General features: G+C 44.9%; 1 protein-coding gene across 4 annotated transcripts in view; it reads right to left on the bottom strand.

Moving 5' to 3' along the window:
- The window catches only part of DHX30 (DExH-box helicase 30), a 31,189-nt gene extending 20,182 nt beyond the window's left edge, over positions 1–11,007 (bottom strand). Inside the window, exons 1-6 of one of the 4 annotated variants that reach the window (XM_030306625.1) lie at positions 10,907–11,007; positions 8,730–8,824; positions 7,956–8,062; positions 6,782–6,836; positions 1,810–1,905; positions 666–694 (exon numbers count right to left, since the gene is read on the bottom strand). In XM_030306625.1, the coding sequence (XP_030162485.1) occupies positions 666–694; positions 1,810–1,905; positions 6,782–6,836; positions 7,956–7,980 (205 nt within the window). In that variant the 5' untranslated portion in view covers positions 7,981–8,062; positions 8,730–8,824; positions 10,907–11,007. The remainder of the gene's footprint in view (positions 1–665; positions 695–1,809; positions 1,906–6,781; positions 6,837–7,955; positions 8,063–8,729; positions 8,825–10,906) is intronic. The other 3 variants (XM_030306635.1, XM_030306630.1, XM_030306641.1) reach the window with 3 other exon arrangements.
- Positions 11,008–20,950: the final 9,943 nt, after the last annotated feature.

The raw sequence follows: 20,950 nt of genomic DNA, 5'->3' as shown, positions 1-20,950 counted from the left end.
GGCTCTTAAGTTCTTCCCCCTTTACGAAAGAGGCCTTGGTAAGAGGTTGGCAGTAGAGTGGGGGTAGACCGCGAAAGGAGGTGATAGCTCTTTCCAATTCCAAATTTGACCTTGATGGGACCAAACCTATTCAAGTGGCCACCATTTCTGAGTGCTGTTTTCCTATCTGAACACCAGAGAGACCATTTCTGCCACACACTTCCTTCTTAAAGGCAGAGGCACCAGTGAGGCCTCCAGGGTATCAGAAAGCATGGCAGAAAGGTCCAACAGTCAGGGGTGGACTAAGAGGTCTGTTGCCTCTGGGATGAAGAAATGGAGGCAAGAAACTTTTTTAGGGAGAGAGGAAAAGAAACAGAGAGACAGAGAGAGAGAGAGAGAGAGAGAGAGAGAAGGGAGGCAAAGATACATACACCCACAGATGCCTTCTGGAGGCACAGCTGTGAGGAGACAATCGGGCTCAGGGGGTCTGTGTTCCTCCAGGGAAGACAGTGCAGGGACTGTCCCCCACCAGGAGCAGCTGCCTCCCTTTCCCCACCCCCACCAAGCACAGCAGCCTTCTCTGCATGTGCTCAAGGAGGCACTGCCTAGTCATGCGGCCTGGTTCATCCCACCTAACCATCTTTAAGCTTAGCCACAGCACATCTGACACTCTCAAAGCCACTCACCTGCCATGTTGGAAATGTTAACGTTCAGCCTTTTCGAGTTACAGGGCATTTTAAGAAAGAAAAAAAAAAGGGCAATCAACTCTTGTTTTGATAATGGTAGGGGGGTGGCATTTCTCTAATATCTAAGTCAAATGGCCAAGGGGGCTGGAAATATTTATTTCTATGCTGCTGTGTGGAGTCAGGGCCACTGCAGCAGGAGGGCATCACATGTGGAAACTGCATGGGAATAGGGCAGCAGCATGTGCTGTGCAAACTGAGGTGCCCTGTGTTCCCCGACCCTTCCTGAGCTCCTGACCTTCAAAGCACTTTACAGACAGAACCTAAAGTGGAATGCTGTCTCCACATGAGGCAAAGACTCTGTGATCTAAATTAGCGTTCTTCCACTAGGCAGCTGGGGTAGGGGTGTGAACAGGCAGCCAATGGGGCAGAGAAGGGCAGCTGTCAGGACAAGCAAGAAGCCACCAAGAGCACTGGTCTTAGCAGACCTGGAAAAGAGCTAAGTCTGAGGGAAGAGAGGAGACGCTCACAGGCAGAGATGCTTCCCTGGGTCCTATTCCTGGCCCATCCCTGGGTTCCAGTGGAACCTGAGGTGAGTTATCACCTGTCTGGGTGCTCTGACATTCTCCCCAATCAAAGGGAGAGCCTACCCTGCCACACAGACTAAAAAAACATTTTAACGTCAGTAAAGTGCTTTGAGGAATGGGGGGTGATAGAAGGGGATCTTCCAGGCATCCCCAAAGCCTCCAAGATGGAGGACACTGGGCCTGGCTAGGGCTTTCTGTTCTGGCCCTGCTACCAGCACCCTGCCCTTTCTAAACCACCTTAGCCAGGAACTGCCTAGAAGATCCAAGCCCTGCAGATTCTCCACACGAGTGCTGAACACCCAGACTGAGCCTAGGCTTTATGCCTGGTCACACAAGGAGGCCTGATGAGACCATAGGGTCTAAGCCACGTGGCCAAGGATCATGAAATAACCCAGACCTCTCCAAATGATCTCTCCCCTGAGGGTTCCAACAGCTCCACTAGCCCCACTTCTCACTTGGTCTCCAGAGGACCATGACCCTGGTACCTGGGCTCCCACTACCACCCACCTCCCCACAGACCCTGGACCAAGTTGATGCTGGAGGCAAGGCTCCTCCCTTACCTCGAGAGATGGTCCCTCCAGGGGCAGGGTTGACACACATGGGTGGAAGGCGGGGTGGGGGAAGTTTGCACTGACGCTGCCTGTGCTGGGCCCGATCTGGGGAAAGAGAGAGGGCATCAGGGTGACATGTTCTCACCCCTCCCAGTTACAGACCCCTGAACAGACTCACTCCAGAGCATCTGTGAGGAGCTCTGGGCAGCAGGGCTGCTGGACGGTTTGTTGAGCCAGTCACAGGTTCTGAGAAACAGTGCCACCAATTCCACACAGAAAGAAGGCAATTGTTTTATATGGATGTGATATAGTATAGCTTTGTAGAGATCCCTTCCTGACTCTCAAAAGAGCCCTCAACTCTCCCTGTTTGCAAAGCCACCTTATATGACTTCAATACCCATCCCACATCGTCCTCTATAGTCTTGAATTATGAGGATGAGACAGGAAAACAATTAAAAACTGAAAAATCATGGTACCGTGTAAATCCCCTTATCTGTCATCCACTTACGGTAGCTCTCCCTGTATCTGCTGTGGGTTCCCAGATGACCACATTAGCTACCAGATCTCAAATTATTCTTTCCCTCTAAGAAATGGGCAAGAGAAGGACCAACTGACTGCTGGGGTCCTCCCTGAAAGCCAAGACCAGACCCACACTTACCAGTCTTCTCCCTCTTTCTAAAAGTTAATGACTTGCCACTCCAAACACTTTCATTCATTTGCAGATTAAATACTACTTGTAGGTCAGTGGCCTACAAAGCACATTTTTAAGTTCCAAAACTTTGATATACATGAACATCACTGTCCCGTGGGAAGGTGGGCATGTATGGGTAAGTAAGGCTCCATGTGTTTAACATCACCTACATGGTGACAACACCAGAGAATCACTGGGTCTGGGGGAAAGGGTGCATGAGTTCTCTGCTTTCTTTGCCCCACTAATTTCAGTACACTAAATGGAGCAGGAAAGGAGCAGAGAGAGACAGCCACACACACTACATGCTTAAGCAGCAGTCTGTTCTGCTACCGTGATACCCATTTCCATAATGCAAATTGGCTTGTACACAGTTGGTACATAGGGGAATGATAACAGTAAAACAGAACACTTGGTTCGAATGTTGAGTTTCCTAAGGCAAGGGGACTGAAATAGCAGAGGTAGAATTATAATTTAGAGCAGGAAAACAAAAGACCCTTCCAACTGTATTTTTTAAAAATTAAAATGGAGTGCCTATAGGGAATCGAGGTGATGGACAGATGGGTGTTCACTATACAATAACTTCAACATTTCAGTAGTTTTGAAAATTTCCATAATAAAATGTTGGAGGGAAAAGCAAGTACCTGCACTGAGGTCCTCCTCCCCCACACTGCCAGCTGCACACACTCCTTAGTGGCAGCCCCACGGGCTCACAGCTCCACTGCCACCTGCACGGCCTCAGCATCTGCCAGCTCTTCCCGTTAGAACGCACTTTGCACATTTTTAGCATCACGTTGAGCTGCCTGCCTCGGCAGTCCAAAGCATCTTCCCAGGTGCCAGGGACTGCTGCTTTCACACTCTGGCCATAAACGTGCAGCTGTATTATTGTCTCAACTCTGTCTTTCCCACAAGCCCTCTTAGAGTATCAGAGGTGCGTGATTTTGCAGAAAACACACACCCAGGGTTACAGCAGAAATGCCTGTAGGGTATTCTGGAACAAAGTATCTAGGATCAAGGTTTATCTTGAAACTAAGGTGGAAAATGACCAGCTCAACCTCTCCAGTCCTGTTTGAGCAGGATTCTCATTCATATCCAGGGAGGCTGGATTGAAAACAAACAAACAAAAAGAATAAATGATTTGATGATTATTTGTTTCATTAAGCATTTTCAGTAATGGGGGGGGTGTTATAATCCTACAACATCACTGGGCCCTCTTCTGACCGTGGAGCTGGAGGAAAATTGCACATTCTTGCTGTTGATCTAGTGTTTTTCAAAGGTTTGTGCCGCCTGTAAAAGACTCAGCTTGTTCTTTGAGGCCTGATTCTGATGGCATTACTGCTGACAGACAAGAAACTTGTGTTGGGATGTTGGCAAAGACAGTAATAGGCCACTTACCAGGCACACACGCACACTAGTTGGGAGGCATTGGCAGATCTGTTGAATTACGTAAGAGAAAAGACGGTAACCACAGACCCAGGGGGCCACTGTCCACAGTGCTGCAGGGAACTGCTATGGCTACTGCCTTCGGATCCATCAAATGACCTATCCCACTGAGACTGTAAGCTCCCGAGTACAAGAAAACATCATTGACACATAGCTGTCTCCGCTCTAGCGTCTCGTACATAGGTGATCAATCGTGCAGCCACACAGCACACCACATGCTGAGGCCAGGCTGTCACTCTCCTGCAAAACACCGGCTACAGGGACGCCTGGGTGGTTCCCTCAGTTAAGTATCCGACTTCAGCTCAGGTCATGATCTCATGGTTTGTGAGCTCGAGCCCCGTGTCAGACTCTGTGCTGACAGCTCAGAGCCTGGAGCCTGCTTCGGATTCTGTGTCTCCTTCTTTCTCTGCCCCTCCCCCACTCACACAGTGTCTCTCTGTCTCTCTCTCAAAAATAAACATAGAAAAAATTAAATAAAAATTAAACAAACAAACAAAAAATACCGGCTACAGAGCTGTACCTCAAATAGATCAATCTATTCACATGTATCAAGGGCCTGCCAACTCAAGACTGAGGGCTAGGGACAGATCACACCCAAGTGCTTTTCTTATATTATCCCTAATCTTCATTATACCTCTGAAGATAGAGGCTGAGAAACAGGATCAGGGAGTTTCCACCTTGCTAGTGTGAGTGGGGACCAGATGCGAACCCCAGCCAGTCTGACTCAAGCTTTCCACTATGTGACGTTTCCCTTCAAGATTCGTGACACCTTATGGAGCTAATAATCTCATCATGAGGAGCAAAGAAACATAAAAACTCCGTGAGAGATAAAGAACAGTCCTACACAACAAGAAAAATGTCACAAGGCCACACATGACCAGTTGTCAAGGTTATGGTGCAAACCACAAGTGATACCAGCCTTCAGAAGACAGGAAAGAGCAGTCAGCCTTATAGTCAGAAAAGAAAAGGTACGTTTGCCTGAAGGAAAATATTCAAGGCAGTAAACTTTCTGATTAATGGTTTACCCTGAGACCTTCAAGCATAAAATGGTTGTTGTTAAGAATATAACACTTACCTGTGTGGAAAGTAAGGTTCTAAATCAGACTATGTCTGATTATTACATCCTGAAGCTACTTAGTACCATGGCTTGTGAACTTACCAGGTGTCAGGCCCTGTTCTAAGCTCTTTACACGTATTAACTCATCTGATCCTTAAAACAACCCGACGAGGCAGGTACTATGATCCAACCCACTTACATCGTGAGGAAACGGAGCCATAGAGGCTCAAACACCTGCCTCCAGCCTTGGCCACCAAGGGTGTAGAAGTGTGACATGAACCAGGCATCTGGCTCCAGAACTTTTGCTCAGTGAGGCTGTTGTCTCCCATGAAACTGAATGCTAACCGTGTCACCCCTGATGAAAAGCCTCTTGAACAAATCAATCCCCAGCCTAGAAAGAAAAATCACAAATGCTATACAGGAATTTTGCCCCCAAACTCTCTCACTCTCACCATCTCCCTATCATGGGGGAGTTAAGTAATGCAGAAAAAAGAAGGATTATGATTCCATGGGGCTCCTACCTCTTTACAAAATCAGTGCTGTCCATTCAGGCACTCCCACCATAAGAGAACTTATTTGCATCCAACTTTCACAAGTGGGTGGAAAACGAAGCCCACTGATTAACCAGTAAACACAAGGCAATTGAGTGTACTTAATTTTCAGCTCAAAATGTGCTGTGCACACTAATCTCAAACCCAATGTTTCCCTTTTCAGATAGTTAACCAGCAAAACCAAGATGACAGAGATGAATTTTTTCATGCAATATGAAAACAGACAAGGTGGCTAAAAACAAACAGGGAGGCAAGAAGAGGCTGCTCTGAGCTCCGGTATATCCAGCCCTCCTTCTGACCCCATTCAACAGGCAGCACTAGGGCAAGGTTTTCCAGGCCCGTAGGAACATAAGTGGGAGAGGAGACACAATGGGGAGGACCTTTTTAATCAGCAGTTATGGAAGGCCTGTATGGTGTTCATTGATTTGTAAAATATGCTAGACAGGTGCCTGGTAGTCAGCTTCAATAGAGACGAAGGACTTTTACTCACTGTTCCCTTAAAGAAGAAAAGTCATGCTCCTAAGATATGCAAAGCTCCCTGGGGTACGGCCCTTGAAGACTTCACCAGCTACAGCACTTCCTGAAAGCAGGAATGAATGCTACCCTTCGGCCCAGCCATGGCTCAGTCCTGACACTGCTTATGCAACCCTTTTACCCAATCTGCTGGAGAGCACTGATTCCAAAACTTGCCAGCTTCTACAACCACTAATATAAAAATGACTCAATCCGCTTCCACCAGCATTTATTGACACCTACCCTGTGCACAATGCTGTGCCAGGTACAACGGACGATGAAGGAGCCCAACAGGCCCTGGCTACAGGGAGCTTCTAATCTAGGGATGCAAAGATTAATTCAGAATAGACTAAGCACAAGAAAGTACAGATCTGGTGCTGAGGAAATCAGACAGAGGAGAGGTTGCATTTGGTTGACAGAATCAAGAATGGTTCACAGAGGAAATGGTGTAAAACGCTGGCTTAGAAAAAGAGACGGGATTTCAAAAAGCAGTGAGTGTGTCTGAGAGGATATTTGGGGGGAGGGGCGGCAAATGAACACAGGTACTCTGACAAGGACTCAGACACAAGTTATAAGCCCCGTGCGAGAGGAAGGCAGAGAAAGGACTTTGGAAAGTCATACAAAAAAGGGGTCTAAGGACTACACACTGGTGAGGGATCTTCATAGCCCTCACAGCTGCCCGTCACAGGGAGGAAGAGCATGAGGTCACCAGCACAGCTACATTCTTACCTTTTCTGAATGAGTCCAGGCTGAACATTTCTGGCCAGGAGGGAAAGCTGGAATCCTAAGAAGGAGGGCAGAGAGGCAATGGTTACTATTCTTGGTCCAGGATCCCACAGAGAAGACTTCAATAACACAGAGAGCACTTTCCAGAAGGTGAGAAAAATGAAGCTCTTCACTGTTGAGTCCCAACTGCTGCTCCCACTCTTAAGGATGGAAGGACCATCTCCACTCTAGAGTAATTACATGTCTTTGTTTCTTACTCATTAAGAGCTTTCTTCGTTTCTCTGTCCTAAACTCCCTGAACCCTGCTAAACAGAACGAGAGGTATTTTATCCTGAGAGACATATTTCCACTTCATCACAGTACTTGCAGCTTTCCTGGGACTTCTGGGAAGAAAGGAAATTCTACACGGACCCCTTTCCTCATGTGGTATCAGCAAATGGGACTAACGAGTGCCTTATAGACAAACTGGTTTACTGGGCTTTCACACAACTAGGTCAAGCCCCTAGGGGTGGGACCGGACAGCAATATCAAGAGTAACTACCGTGATTCAAGATACAAAGCTTTTCTTCACGGTAGAGTCTATGAGATAACAAATACTAAGTTGAAGTTCAACTCTTGAGCAAAACTTTTGGTGCATTTTGATCATTTAACTGAAGAGTACACCTAGAGACTTAAATCATACACGCATACAAATAAATAACACCTCCAGTTTATTGATTTTGTTTAAAAAATACTCAAACTCACTTATAGATGTTCTTAATAATGTAGTACTCCTGGGCTGGTGCATAACCTTATGTGGCCTTAGTTTAAAAATATCTACACAAGGCTCCTGGGTGGCTCAGTCGGTTAAGTATCTGACTTCAGCTCAGGTCATGATCTCACGGTTCATGGGTTCAAGCCCCACATTGAACTCTGTACTGACAGCTCAGAGCATGGAGCCTGCTTTGGATTCTGTATCTCCCACTCTCTCTGCGCTCTCCCACTTGTGCTCTGTGTCTGTCTCTCTCTCAAAAATGAATAAACATTTTAAAAAATTAAAAAAAAAAATCTACACACTGTTTTAGCAAATCAGGATAATGTCCAATATTGCAAGGAGTCTAATGGGGCCTACACTTCTGCTCCTGACTGCCTTCCCATCTCATTCTCAAATCGTGGGGGATAGGGGTGGAGGGCTGACCTGGGGCCGAATCTTTCAGGTCCATAGCAGGTCTGCCCTGATGGCCTCCTCTCCCCCAGGGATGCTGGAAATTTCAGCCGATAGGATATGGTAGCTCAGAGAGGAAACTTCAATACAATATCAACAAGGACACAATTCATTTTAAGAAGTTACATTCTATAGACTCCTTCTACCCAAATTAAAAGAAAAAGGGTGTAATTTGAGATTCTAATCTTAAAGAAAACCTGAGTACTATAAAAATCCAAAACATGTAAATGATTATTATTTGAGACAATACTTTCTTGCGAAGAAAGAGTAAATCAATTTGCTTGTAAACAGACTCTTAGTTTTGCTTTTAAAAAGTCCCTGACCCTCTCCAAGGCTCACATAATACTATCTTTACCTGTATTGGCCTAAAAAATACATATGATATTCAAGATAGGATGTTTCAGAGATATTTTACTGAACTCTAGAACATTTCATAGAGATTAAAAAAAAAAAAAAAGCTGTGTTCCTTGAAATATAATTATATTGGAAACTTTTATGATGCAGAGTTTCTGTTAAATAATTCAGAGATAAGTAAAATAATGTTATGTCAAGATTTCTTGCATAATGAAACACTGCTTAATTCCAGGTAGAGTCACTGTGGGATGATTCAAGGACAGAAAGATTCCATAACGACTAACTAATGTCTTCCAAGATAGTCACAAGTGGATTTAATGCATGCCTTTGCTTTACAGTGTGGCTGAGCATGAGATCCACCACTGCTATGTGTGCATGGCTAAATCAACTTACCTTACAAGAGCAGTGACAGTCTCAGATTTTGTAGGCTTTTGAACTGGAGCTGAATTCTCTCCTTGCTATTCCTCATCACGAGGCTGGGCCTCCTCCTAGAAAATAGAAGCCTGGGTCACTAGAGTGATGGGACCCACAGGGAAAATAAAGTTGCTGCAGACCAATGAAATTCATTACTAACTCTAACAACAAGGACACATTTTGTTAATAGCGTGAAACACACACTGGACACACTGGTCTCACTTCAGGACCTGCCATGACCCACTCACGACCCATCAAATCGTGAGCTACCCTACACCAGCACCTGCAAAGATACCAAGAAAGAGATGTCATGGTAAAGAGGGGTTTGTAGTCCTGAAAATATTTTCTCTGAGCCCAGAGCAAAACCTGCTTCAGTTTTTTTTTTTAATTTTTTAATGTTTATTTATTCTTTGAAAGAGAGAGCGAGAGCATGAACAGAGGGGCAGAGAGAGGGAGACACAGAATCTGAAGAGGCTCCAGGCTCCGAGCTGTCAGCACAGAGCCCGACACAGGGCTTGAACTCACGAACCGCAAGACCATGACCTGAGCTGAAGTCGGACGTTTAACTGATTGAGCCACCCAGGGACCCCAACCTGCTTCAGTTTTGAGTTCTAATCCTATATTGACTCTAACACAACCCTATCTAAGGTAGATCAAGCTCTTCCAGATGAAGAAAATAACAACTAGACATTGAATATCATTTTTATAGTTCACAAAGTACTTCCATAGATTTTATAGCAGTTAATCTATGTAACTACCCAGGGAGGCAGAAATGATCTTTCCCAGAGAAGGAAATAGAGGCAGATTTTCCCAGAGAAAGTCACACAACTTGCCCAAGATCCCATAGCTGCCTCAGGGCAAAATGGAAACCTGCAGTTGGGTACTGGACTCCAAAGCTTCACACGCTTAATACTGCAGTATTTTTATTATTTCCGTGATATTATGCTGTTGCCTAGATGTCCCATGGTTCATTCTTGGAAATAATATTTCATAGTGACACAAAGGTTGAAAGGGGAAAGAAGGGTCCAACTGATAAACTTTGGACCATGGCTACATAAGCTAAAACGCTTGGGAGAATAAACATCTTTTGGAGGCAAAGGGACAACCTAACACAGATAAAAAATACAGTGAAGGATGTGTTTCCCGCATCTTAAACAGTTATACAAATAAAGAGCACTCCCATAAACTCCATCAAGAAAAGAGGCCTCCCTCCTGGAAACTCCAAAACTCCAAGATTTAATTGTAAGATGTAGTCAAGACCCACAATGACAGTGGCTTTATTGCCTTCAAAGAAACACCAAGGGAAACCATCAATGTCTCCTTTCCCTGTGGCCAGTAAGTTGCAACCAAAAACAGTTTGAGAGTCTGCACCTGGCCATCTGCAGTCCACCTGCCACAGTGTACGGCAAGCCCCTGTGGACTGGGGTTGCAAAGTGGGACAATCTCTGCCTTGCAACATCACAATTACGGTGACCAATGTTGCTACCCGAGGATTAGCTGGACAGCATGCTGACGCCATACTCGGGGCTTGGGGGTTCTGAGGACCCCTGGGACTCCAGTTCAGTGCAAACAAAGGACCCAACATGCATTAGGTCTTCCCCTGCGAAATGGGGCAAGTCACCACCAGCAAACAAAGAACACCTCACCCCTTGGCCTCCCCCAGTGACAAGGTGGGTGCAAAAAGGGGCAAACGAGGGGGACCAGAATGCACCAGGCCTCCCTTTGGACGAACGGTCCAGGCGGCACGGGGTACAGACAAAGGTCCCGGGGCACTCCGGGGGCTTCCTCCAGGCCCTGCCTCGGGGAACAGAGCATCCCCTGAGGCGGAGGCGTCGTTGCGCCAATGAAGCGGCCTCTCCCGCGGTCCCCGCGGAGCCCCTGGCTACCAGGCCCGCCCCGGCGGACCGGCCTGGCCCCCGCCCCCGCCCAGGCTCCATGGCAACGGCAGGCCGAGGCCTGGCTGCCCACGGCTCGGCTGGGCCGGCTTCGCGGGCAGGCCTAGGATGCCCGGCCTGCTCCTCGGGCCCGCCCGCTTCTCCGCCCCACTCTCCGCCAAGCCGGCGATCGGACCCGGGCCCCTCCTCGCGCCGACCACCCCCGGCCACGGCAAGCTCCTCAAGGGGACACGAAAGGGGAGAATAAAAAGCCCAATTCACCTGTTGTTACAGATGTGAAACAAGCCTCGGTGCACCGCGCATGAGCCGCGGGCCCCCCCAACCACGGCCGGACTACAACTCCCACCAGCGGCGGCGCGGCCCCTTCCGGGTCCCGTGGCGGAAGTCCCGCCGGTAGCCCCGACGCTCCCCGCTCCGCCTCCCGCGGCAACCCCGCTTCTGAGCGGGTCTCCAGAGGGTCCCCCAGCAGGGGCTCGCAGAGGCCTCCCAGGGCTCACGCCGCCGGACGGCCAACCCGCGGCGAGACCCCGGCGCCGGGCCCAATGGGGGGCGGCCGCGGCGGGCGCAGGCGGGACTTCCGGCAGAGCCGCCGAAGGGGTGGGCGCGCGGGTAGCGGTGGGGCCGCTGAGGGAGCGGGCTTGGGCGACCGGGGTCTCGCACGGCGCCCCTCTCGCCGCGCCTCAGCCCCTCGCAGTGTGAGAGCTGGAGGGCTCTCGCGTCCTCTGCGCGCCCGCCCCACGGCCCCCGGCCGGCAAGGGCTGAGCCAGGAACGAAATCCAGCTCGGGCTCCGGACCTCCACTCGCCTTCCCCGCCACAGCTCGTTGCCACGCCTCTTCTCCTCTCCATCTCCCCTCCGATCTTCTGTTTCTTTAGGGAGGTGAGAATTTCTGCCTCACGACATTGTTAGGAGGAGACCAACGCGATGGCACGTTGTAAACTGTGCGACGCTGGGAAAAGGACAAGGTAGCCCTTGCTGGTCCGAGTGCCGTCGGGTCTGGAGGTCTCGCCCCGGCCCCTGGCCTCGCCTAAGTGAGCAAGGGCATTGTCCCAGACACATGCTGCGGTCCTCTAGATGAGGCTCCGTGGGAGTTCAGTGGACTTCCAACTAAATAAACGAGAGAACTCAGTTGGGGTAGCTCTGAGGCTGGGTCAAGACTTTATAGCTGGAAAGACCTAGAAAATGCTTTTAAGACGTGGCCTTTTGGAATAAGTGAAGAATTAGTGACATATCCCGTCATTTTTACCCGAGCAATTAAATGTAACAAGTATTATTTTCTTTCTCTCTACATTGGACAGAAGGGCGGGGGTGGTGGGTGTGGAGCATCGTGCATTCATGCAAATACTTGACACCTTTTCTGAGCAGGGCATGGTGCTGTGCTATGCTCTATGGGAAATGATCCGTGTGCACATATTTGAGTCAAGTGTATAACAATTGTTGTAAGCAGGTTTGAAGACACAACGACCTGTCCTCAAGGGGCTTAGGGCCTGATAAACAAGATGAAAACATTGTGTGAGGCAGAGAGAAAGTGATAAATGCTGGAGAGGAAGTATGAAGGGTTGAGAGGGAGGAATAGTTACTCAATGCCAAAATCAAGGAGAAGGAACCACAGAAGCGAAGACAGCCAGTGGAACAAAAGGCAAATTCTAAAAATATAAGGTAATGCAGTATGACCAGAGGGTTGGATATGTGTACAGGTTTTAGAGGCGATGGAACAAAAAAGTATAGTTATGAATGCTGTGCTGAGGGATATTGACCTTATTTGTATGCAATTATTCTTGCATGCAAATTTGTATGCATTAGTTTTATAATTCTAAGTAGGAAAGTAAAATAACTGACCGATTTTAAGAAGATTATTCTGGAAGTGTGAGGGTAAGATTGGCAGGAAAAATAGGAGTTAGGGTACTAATGAGAAGAGGGGTACTGAGGGATTCAGCTATGCTCAGCAGCAAAAAGGGCAAGAAAGGAATGACAGGGTGATGGCAGAGCACCTTGCTTGTCCCTGGCCACAGGTGTGTGGAGAGGTGACTGAGATCTGTGCCCAGGGGCTGGAAAAATTGCACACTGTTAACATAATTAAGGGACAAGGAAGTTGTAAAAGAGGCATACAGATTATGTTTAAAATGCAGTTGTGAGGGCACCTGGGTGGCTCGGTCAGTTAAGTGTCTGACTCTTGGTTTTGGTTCAGGTCATGATCTCACAATTTGTGAGTTGGAGCCCATGTCAGGCTTTGTGCTGTCAGTAGGAAGCCTACTTGGGATTCTCTCTCTCCCTCTCCCCTGCTTGCTCGCTCGCTCGCTCTCAAAATAAATAAACATTAAAAAAAAAAAAAAAGAAATGCCGTTGTGAATGTTAAGTCTGAAGATGTGGTCCCTACTGTAAAAGACGTTCTGACAGAATGAGAAAAGCGTGTAAGCGAGTCTTGAAACCTAGAGGAAGCACTGCGAAAGAGACACAAGTGAAGTATTCTAAGTAGTTTTACTTCCTGCAGATTTTCTGTTTTTAGTTTTCTTTCTAAAGGTCCTTTCCTTTTTCTTGAGCCTTTAACTATTCTTAATGAATGGTTGTATCTGGTGAAAGTTGATAAAGTGATGCACTTTATAATAGGATGAGTGCCAGTTAGTGTCTTTTTTGCTTTCTCCCACATCTTTCATCTCTTGTTTGCTGTTCATTTCCTTATCACTACCTTATTTTCCTGGGTCCGGTCCTTAGACCTCATTCTTTGCTAACATCTCTGTCTAGAAACTTCACTTCAGACCGTTGAATGCCTTTGAATTTCTATGGCAGTTTATTTTTCTCCGTGGGGCAGCACTCCAAGGTATTTCTTTGCTCCATCTTCCCCAACTAGAACACCAGCTTCTTTGTGTTATATTTGAGTCCCCAATACCATGTTTGGATAATTACCTCCCATCAGATTATTGTCCTGTGGATTCATGCCACTCAGGTTACTTTTCTTCAGTTTCTTAAAGTTGAAGTGTTGGTAGAACCAATTTTATTTTATATATTGAAGTGGAATTTGTGGCTCAAGGCCATTGAGCCACAGGAAATAGGGTAGAAGAACATAATTTTTGTCATGGGATCTACGGCCATGAGGAGTGAGATCTAGGACCTCTGTTACACCTCCAAGCTAATGTCACTGTGTGCCTGTGGGAGATTCTGTGTTGCTAGCCCTGCAGTATTTCTTGGATTCGTTTAAACCTGCCCACAATTTGTGTCAATAGCCTCATTTGTAAACTCTCTTCAGTTGCCTAGTTTGAGTGGCATTTTCCCCCCTTATGTTTACTACTCCAGACTGAGGTAATTTTGTGGGTACTTCAAAGTAGGTTTTCAAAAAAGGCTAAACACTCCCTTTCTGTGCTTTGTCAAAGTCAAAGGGGACATTTAGCAAGATATACTGTAGAATTAGAAGATTCTTAAGTCAGAACAAAGTTGAATGAGATGACTTTTAAGGCCATTTCAATTCTGAAATTCCATTACTCTAAACAATTCCATTTACAGTGAACTGGTACTTTTTCAGATCTCTATGTAAATATGGAAAATTCCATAAACTGGTTTTCATTAAGGTAGGGAATTAATTTCCTTAATATGCTGAGTTCAAAGATTAATTTTTTTTCAGTTTATTTATTTTAAGAGAGCGAGAACACAAGTGGGAAAGGGGAAGAGAGAGGGGGGGGAGGGAGAGAGAGATCCCAAGCAGGCTCTGCACCACCAGTGCAAAGCCTGATGTGGGGCTTGAAACTCAAGAACTTCGAGATCATGACCTGAGCCAAAGTTGGACGCTTAGCTAACTGAGCCACCCAGATATTTCCACAGATTAATTTTTTAACATCCATAATTCAACAGAAAATGGGTATTGATGGGGTCCCTGGGTGTGCCTGGTTAAGCATCCGACTCTTGGGTTTCGGCTCAGGTCATGATCTCACAGTTCACGAGTTTGAGCCCCATGTCAGGCTCTGTGCTGACAGCTTGGAGCCTGAAGCCCACTTCAGATGCTGTGTCTCCCTCTGTCTCTGCCCTTCCCCTGTTTGCATTCTGTCTCTATCTCTCAAAAATAAACATTAAAATTTTCTTTTAAATGGGTATTGGGCATGAATAGGAAGTGAACAAAAATACATTGCATAATGACCATTAGGTCTAGGAAGAGAAAGTTCAACTTTACTTTTTTTAATGTTTATTTATTTTTGAGGTGGGGGGCAGAGAGGGACAGAGGATCTGTGCTGACAGCATAGAGCTTGATGGGGGCTCGAACCCACAAGCCATGAGATCATGACCTGAACCAAAATTGGACGCTTAACTGATTGAGCCACCCAGGTGCCCCTACCTTGCTTTTTTTTTTTTTTAAATGTGTTATCTTTTATTGTAGCAAAATATGCATGACGTAAAATTCAACATTTTAACCATTTTCAAGTGTACATTTCAGTGGCATTTGGTACATGTACATGTTGTTCAACCATAACTACTCTCTAGTTCCAGAACATTTTCATTACCCCAAAAGGAAGTCCCATATGTACCTGCTAAGCAGTTTCTCCCCATCCTCCTCCTCCCATCCTCCCCAGCAACAGCCCCTGGCAACCACTAAACTGCTGTTTCCATGGATTTTCTCATTCCAGATATTTCATATAAATGAAATCATGTCATGTGGCCTTTTATATCTGGCTTTTTTTCAGTTAGCATAATGTTTTAAGATTTATCTGTTTTGTAGCATATGTCATTGCTTCATTTTTTTTATAGTTGAATAACGTTTCATTTTGTTCTATTCATATGTTGTTGGGCATATGGGTTATTTCCACCTTTTGGCTATCAGGAATAGCACTGCTGTGAACATTGATGTACGCATTTTTGTCTGAATACCTGTTTGTATTTCTTTTGGGTACTTAGCTAGGAATAGAATTGCAACTTTGCTTATTTTTTAAAGATACTTGGAACTATGAAACACACTTAGCATTCTTTCTTCAAGTACTGGTAAGATTTGTTTCCTCTCTTCATCTGGGTCTCTGCTCAGATGTTATCTCAAAGACAACTTCTCAGACCACCTTGTGTATTTATTTGTGGAATCCTTATTTATTGCTGGTTTCTCCCCTAGAATAAAGATCTTGAGGGCAGGGACTTAATTGTCATCACTGTCTCATTAGCACCTTGTACAATGTCTGGCACTGTCAGAAGTAGGTGCTGAATACATGTTGAATGAGCACTTGCACATGGGAGACAAGCATTCACACACTATTGTGGGAACTGTAAATTGGTAGTATTTATTTAGAAGTCAGTTTGGCAGTATCATATTTAAAATGTGCATGCCCTGGGGTGCCTGGGTGGCTCAGTCCATTGAGCATCCAACTCTTGATCTTGCCTCATGTCAGGATCTTGCGGTTTGTAGGTTCAAGCCCCACATCTGGCTCTGTGCTGACAGTGTGGAGCCTGCTTGGGATTCTCTCTCTGCCCCCCCCCACCTGTACACATGTGTGTGCACATGCTCTTTCTCAAAATAAATACATAAACTTAAAAAAAATAAAATATGCATGCCCTTTGACCCATTTCACTTCTAGGAGTTTATCTCACCATACCCCCATATGTGAAAGAAAATTCACTGCTGATTATTCATAATGTTTAAAAAAAGAAAACCTCCTAGGCACCTGGGTGGCTCAGTCATTAAGCATTACTTTGACTCAGGTCATGATCTCATGGTTTGTGAGTTCGGGTCCCACATCAAGTAAGCTTGAGCCCTGCTTCAGGTGAGCCCTGCTTCTCTCTCTCTCTGTCTCTCTCTCTCTCTGCCCCCCTGTGGAATTTTCTCTCTCTCCCTCTGTCCCTCGATCACTTGCACTGTCTCTCTCTCCCTCAAAAAATAAAAATAAATACATAAGTAAACCTACCTATTCCTTATTATGGGGCTAGTTGAATTAAATAGAATATATCTGTATTGGGGTGCCTAGGTGACTCAATCGGTTGAGTGTCTGACTCTTGATCTCTGCTCAGGTCATGATCTCACAGTTTGTGGGATTAAGCCCCACATCAGGCTCTGCACTGATAGCCCAGAGCCTGCTTGGGATTCTCTCTCTCTGCCCCTCCCCCATGTTCTCTCTCTGTCTAAATAAACTTAAAAACAAAAGGAATATATCTGTATTAGTCTCCAGATGTCATTATGAAATGCCACAATCTGGGTGGCTTAAACAACAGAAATTTACCTTTTCATAGTTCTGTGGCCAGAAGTCCAAGATCAAGGTGCCATCAGAGTTGCTTTCTGCTGAGGCCCTTATCCCTGGCTTGCAGATGGTTGCTGTCTTGCTATGCCCTCACATAGCCTTTCCTCTGTGCTTGTGTGGAGAGAGAGAGGTCTCTGGTGCCTGTTCTTTTAAGGACACTAATCCTATCAGATTAGAGTCTCACTCATGACCTCAATTAACCTTAATTAACTCCCTAAAGACCCTATTTAAATACAGTCATGTTGGGGGCTAGGGATTCAACATGAGTTTGGAGGAGACACAAATCAGTCCATGATAACATCAATTAAATGAAGTAGTATGCAGCAATTTAAAAGAATGAGTTATGGGGCGCCTGGGTGGCTCAGTCAGTTAAGCATCCAACTCGATCTCAGCTCAGGTCTTGATCTCAGGGTTGTGAGTTGAGGCCCTGCATTGGGCTCCAATAAGTAAATTAATTAATTAACTAATTAATTAATGAGTTAGATCTAGTGTGAAAACACTGAAAAATATCCAGGAAATGTTGAGCATAAAAAGGCATGTTTTGTGATAGTATGTTTATGATTCCAACTATGTTTTTAAAAAGACCATGTTTATACATATGCTTATGTAAGCATAGAACATCTCTGCAAGAATATATCAGAACTGTTGTTTTTTGTTTTGTTTTTTACAGTAAGCTCTACAGCCAATATGGGGCCTGAACTCACAACCCACGGATCAAGGGGTTTCATACTCTACTGATCAAGCCAGCCTGGTGCTCCTATATTAGAATTATTACCTGTGCAGCTAAATTAGAGTCTTTTAGTTTCCACTTTATACTCTTCTACATTGTTGGATTTTGGGTGACCAAAAGTATGTATTCCTTTTATGATAATAAAAAAACAAAGTATCTGGAATGTGTAGGGTTCCTGAGAAAGAAATTTATAGTGTTATATTTTATAACGGTAGCCATTCATGCATTTTCAAATATATTAGACTCAGATGTATGTTTCTTTTTAAAACATTTAGAAGTTTATTATTTTGAGAGAGTACACACAAACAGGGGAGGACAGAGAGAGGGAGAGAGAGAGAAACCCAAGCAGATTCCACACTGTTAGTGCAAAGCCTGATGTGGGGCTTGAACTCATGAACCACGAGGTCATGGCCTGAGCTGAAGTCAGACGCTTAATCGACTGATCCATTACTTTCTATTATAATTAGATAAGTTTATAGTAATTTCAAAATACACAAAAGTGATGAGGTAGTATATGTTATGTCATGGACCTTAAACATCCCTGCAAGTTCACGTTGGATATACCAAGAATGCATGGCCCTACCTGCTCTTTACCTAGACTGTTTTTCAGGGCTGTGTTTTCAGCAGAAACCTGGAGAGATGAAGTATTGTCTCCCCCAGGACAAAGAGCAGATTTAACTTCCACTTGCTATAAAAACAATCTCCCAAATTCAGTGTATCTCTCTGATAATGAAACACTATGTGAGCAGACAACTATGGTCAACATTTTCATATTATACCCAGGAAACTTGGGGGGCATAGGAACTGTTATGAAGCTCGGCTACTCATGAGGCTCAGCTACTGCTTTTGCTGTGACTGAAGTCCTTTGTGTCTGATCCAGGAGTCTTGTGTCTTCTGTCAACACCTACCAGGTAGTAACAGGGTAACTACCAGTTTAGCTTGTAAGTGGGGTAAAATTCCAGACCTGCACCTGCATAGTTCCTGACAGTGATCCAATGTCCACCACCCTGGATTTTAAAAATCAGATTATAGCATTTCATTTGTAATTATACCAAAGTGCATCTCTATAAGATTTCTTTTACTCAAACTTATCCCTGTCCTTTGCACCAGTATTTTAAGCTTTGTATCATTGCAACATTGAAACATGAATATATTTCATTTATATATGTACTTCTTTCAAAGCCTTGAGTTCATTTTTGTCCCCAAACTGCAGAAATACGGGGATTTGGGTAATGGAGTATCACATTTTTCATTATGCACACTGTTATAAATCAATTATGTTTTTAATGTTTATTTATTTTGAGAGAGAGAGAGAGTGCACGTGCATGCATGCGCAGGGGAATGGCAGAGAGAGAGGGAGTGAAAGAATTCCAAGCAGGCTCCATGCTGCCACCACAGAGCCCGACGTGGGGATTGAACTTACAAACCATGAGATCATGACCTGAGCCGAAACCAAGAGTCAGACGCTTAACCAACTGGGCCACCCAGGTGCCCCTAAATACTTTATTTTTAAGCAATCTCTTCACCCAACTTGGGGCTCGAACCCACAACCCTGAGATCAAGAGTTGCACGCTTCACTGACTGAGCCAGCCAGATGCCCCTAAATCAGTTATTTCAGAAGCAAACTCTAGCTAGTGTCATTGGCCAAATTGCACAAATCAGTTATTCATTTCAATCTAGAAAATATTTTTTGGTAAAACTGGAAAGAGAATGTATAGCTCCCAGGCTGCCTTTTAGCTATCACTGTTAACCATGGGGTACTGCGAAAGTGCCAACATACAGTCTTTTTAAAAAATGTGAATGAAACTGGGCTTCTGGTCAAGGTAGCCTTGTACACACTTTGATGCCACTCCCTTTGTTTCAAACACATGGTAAAATTAATAAAAGATTAATATTACATATCCGGGGTTGCCTGGGTGGTTCAGTTGGTTAAACATCGGACTCTTGATTTCCACTCAGATCATGATCTCACAGTTTGTAGGTTTGAGCCCTGCGTGGGGCTCCAAGCTGACAGCACTGAGTCTGCTTGGGATTCTCACTCTTCCTCTCTGCCCTCCCTACACTTGCATATGCATGCTCTCTCTGGCTCGCTCACTCTCTCAGATAAACTTTTTTTTTTAAGTTGTTTTATTTTTTTTTTAATTTACAATCAAATTAGTTAGCATATAGTGCACAATGATTTCAGGAGTAGATTCTTAGTGCCCCTTACCATTTAGCCCATCCCCCCTCCCACAACCCCTCCAGTAACCCTCAGTTCTCCATATTCATGAGTCTCTTCTGTTTTGTCCCCCTCCCTGTTTTTATATTATTTTTGTTTCCCTTCCGTTATGTTCATCTGTTTTGTCTCTTAAAGTCCTCATATGAGTGAAGTCATATGATTTTTGTCTTTTTCGGACTAATTTCACTTAGCATAATACCCTCCAGTTCCATCCACGTAGTTGCAAATGGCAAGATTTCATTCTTTTTGATTGCCGAGTATATACATTGTATATACATACCACATCTTCTTTATCGGTTCATCCATCGATGGACACTTGGGCTCTTTCCATACTTTGGCTATTGTTGCTAGTGCTGCTATAAACATGGGGGTGCATGTGTCCCTTCGAAACAGCACATCTGTATCCCTTGGATGAATGCCTAGTAGTGCAATTGCTGGGTCGTAGGGTAGTTCTATTTTTAGTTTTTTGAGGAACCTCCATACTGTTTTCCAGAGTGGCTGCAACAGCTTGCATTCCCATCAAATAAACATAAATAAATAAATTACATATCCATATTAAAAAGCAAGACAAAATTTTATGTTGGCCAGAAACAGAGTTGTAATCTTGGACTATATGGATCTAGAAATAGAGGCAATTTGAAGTTTATAACCTATAAGGTAATGTGATTGAGTGGGTGGGGACAAGTGCCCCATGTGATGTGGATAACTGGGCCCAGGATTACTGCATGCATTTAGGAATTTAGGTGGGGTTCCCTGAACTTAACAGAGACTAGAAAAAAAATCCATCTATGCCTAAAATGTAGCTTACATGAAATTGTATACCTAGGAAGTAGACACAACCTTGAGTCCAAACCTAAATCCAGCTACCCTCTCACTGGATGTGTAGATCTCCTGTCTCCCAAATTTTACAGTGGAAACGGAGTCTCAAGTTACTAATGTAAGGCTTGTTTCTGGTTGGGGTTCCTGGAGGATTGAGTAGAGATTATCACAAAACCATCAGGGAAGGAGATACATGTGTAAGGGAAAAATTCCCATTCATGAGTTGTTTATAAATCAAGCTTGCAAACATACAAGAAAACCTATCCAAAAGAAAAAACCAACAAAATCAACATTAAGAGATGAATTCACTGCAATTAAAATGAAAATAATGGAGGGGGT

Source organism: Lynx canadensis, chromosome A2, assembly GCF_007474595.2.
Source record: "Lynx canadensis isolate LIC74 chromosome A2, mLynCan4.pri.v2, whole genome shotgun sequence".
Classification (NCBI taxonomy): domain Eukaryota; kingdom Metazoa; phylum Chordata; class Mammalia; order Carnivora; family Felidae; genus Lynx; species Lynx canadensis.
This window is presented reverse-complemented; position numbering and strand designations above follow the sequence as displayed.